Genomic DNA, 1,605 nt, shown 5'->3' with positions numbered 1-1,605 from the left:
GATTACAGGCTTGAGCCACCGCGCCCGGCCTTGATTTTCTAATATAGTAAAATCTTTCAGTTTGGCTTTTACATCTAATATTCTGATGGAAATCAACATCAACCTTTATAACGTAGAAGAATAACTGAAAGTTCTAAAGCAGGTTGTTATTACAGACCTTCCTTTCATCTCTATCTTCTTTTTTATCTTTATCATCGCCTGATTTTCTCCGTTTGGGTTTTGGCTCATCAGTTTCATCATCTCTTTCTTCCTTTTTATCTTTTCTCTCATCTTTTTTGCTTTTTTTATCCTTTTCCTTTTTGTCCTCTTTCTCAGGAAGAGACAGTAATGATTTGTATATACGGACACCAAAATCTCTTTGAAGCATTTCATTGAAAAGTTCCGCAAACAATGAAACCTATAAAAAGATACCAACATGAACCTAGCCAAATTTCAACAGAAATAATAAAGTTAGCACAGTAATTTAGCAAATGAAAACTTGCCACATATAATGATTATGTAAACTTATCAACCTTTTTTTTCTCTTTTTTTTTTGAGACGGAGTCTCGCTCTGTCACCCAGTTGGAGTGCAGTGGTGCGATCTTGGCTCACAGTAAGCTCCACCTCCTGGGTTCACACCATTCTTCTGCCTCAGACTCCCAAGTAGCTGGGACTACAGGTGCCCGCCACCATGCCCGGCTAATATTTTTGTATTTTTAGTAGAGACGGGGTTTTACCGTGTTAGCCAGGATGGTCTCGATCTCCTGACCTTGTGATCTGTCCGCCCCAGCCTCCCAAAGTGCTGGGATTACAGGAGTGAGCCACCTCACCCGGCCACTTATCAAATTTTTAACACAACCATTAATCTTTTTTTTTTTTTTTCCTGACAGTCTTGCTCTGTCACCCAAACTGGAGTGCGGTGGCGTGATGTGGGCTCACAGCAACCTTTGGTTCCCGAATTCAAGCCATTCACCTGCCTCACTCTCCTGAGTGGCTGAGATTACAGGCTTGTGCCACCAACCCCAGCTAATTTTTGTATTTTCAGTTGAGATGGAGTTTCGCCATGTTGGCCAGGCTGGTCTCGAACTCCTGACCTCAGGTGATCCACCTGCCTCGGCCTCCCAAAGTACTGTGATTACAGGTTGTGAGCCACCCCGCAAAGCCAACCAACTGTTAATCTTCATGATAAGTGTACCTTATTAATTTACTCAATAAATTTTACATCAAATGCCTGGTATGTACAGGGCCTGTTTTAGGCATTAGGGATACAGCACTGAAGAAAGCTGATAAAAACCTCTCCTATCATCCAGCCAGTGGAGAGAAGTAATAAATAACCAAATCATGAAGTCTCTGTTAACCTATTCTGGCTGTGGGGATGCCTGGTTTTTAAGAAAAGGAATAATTAAATCAACATCAAATTATATGGAAAACAGGCATGATAAACACCTAGAGAATACTAAGAGAGAAGAGTAAGAGAAGGCTTCTCTGATAAAGTGACATTTAAAAAGTGAACAGAAGGCAATGAGGAAATAAGTCATATTGGTATCTAGGAGAAGAAAATTCTGGATTAGGGAAACAATTTTAAACCCTGAATAGGGAACATCCATTACTACTACGCAAGCATCC

At 40.7% G+C, this 1,605-nt stretch overlaps 1 protein-coding gene across 4 annotated transcripts in view; it reads right to left on the bottom strand.

Moving 5' to 3' along the window:
- Positions 1-1,605, bottom strand: part of CCAR1 (cell division cycle and apoptosis regulator 1) — a 74,094-nt gene that overhangs the window by 21,110 nt on the left and 51,379 nt on the right. For all 4 annotated transcript variants that reach the window (XM_011994099.1, XM_011994095.1, XM_011994098.1 and 1 more), the window contains one exon: positions 158-397. In XM_011994099.1, coding sequence (XP_011849489.1) covers positions 158-397 — 240 coding nt within the window. The remainder of the gene's footprint in view (positions 1-157; positions 398-1,605) is intronic.

This window comes from Mandrillus leucophaeus, unplaced genomic scaffold (assembly GCF_000951045.1).
Source record: "Mandrillus leucophaeus isolate KB7577 unplaced genomic scaffold, Mleu.le_1.0 Scaffold441, whole genome shotgun sequence".
Classification (NCBI taxonomy): Eukaryota; Metazoa; Chordata; class Mammalia; order Primates; family Cercopithecidae; genus Mandrillus; species Mandrillus leucophaeus.
The sequence above is the reverse complement of the archived record's forward strand: the minus strand, read 5'-3'. Positions and strand labels throughout refer to the sequence as shown.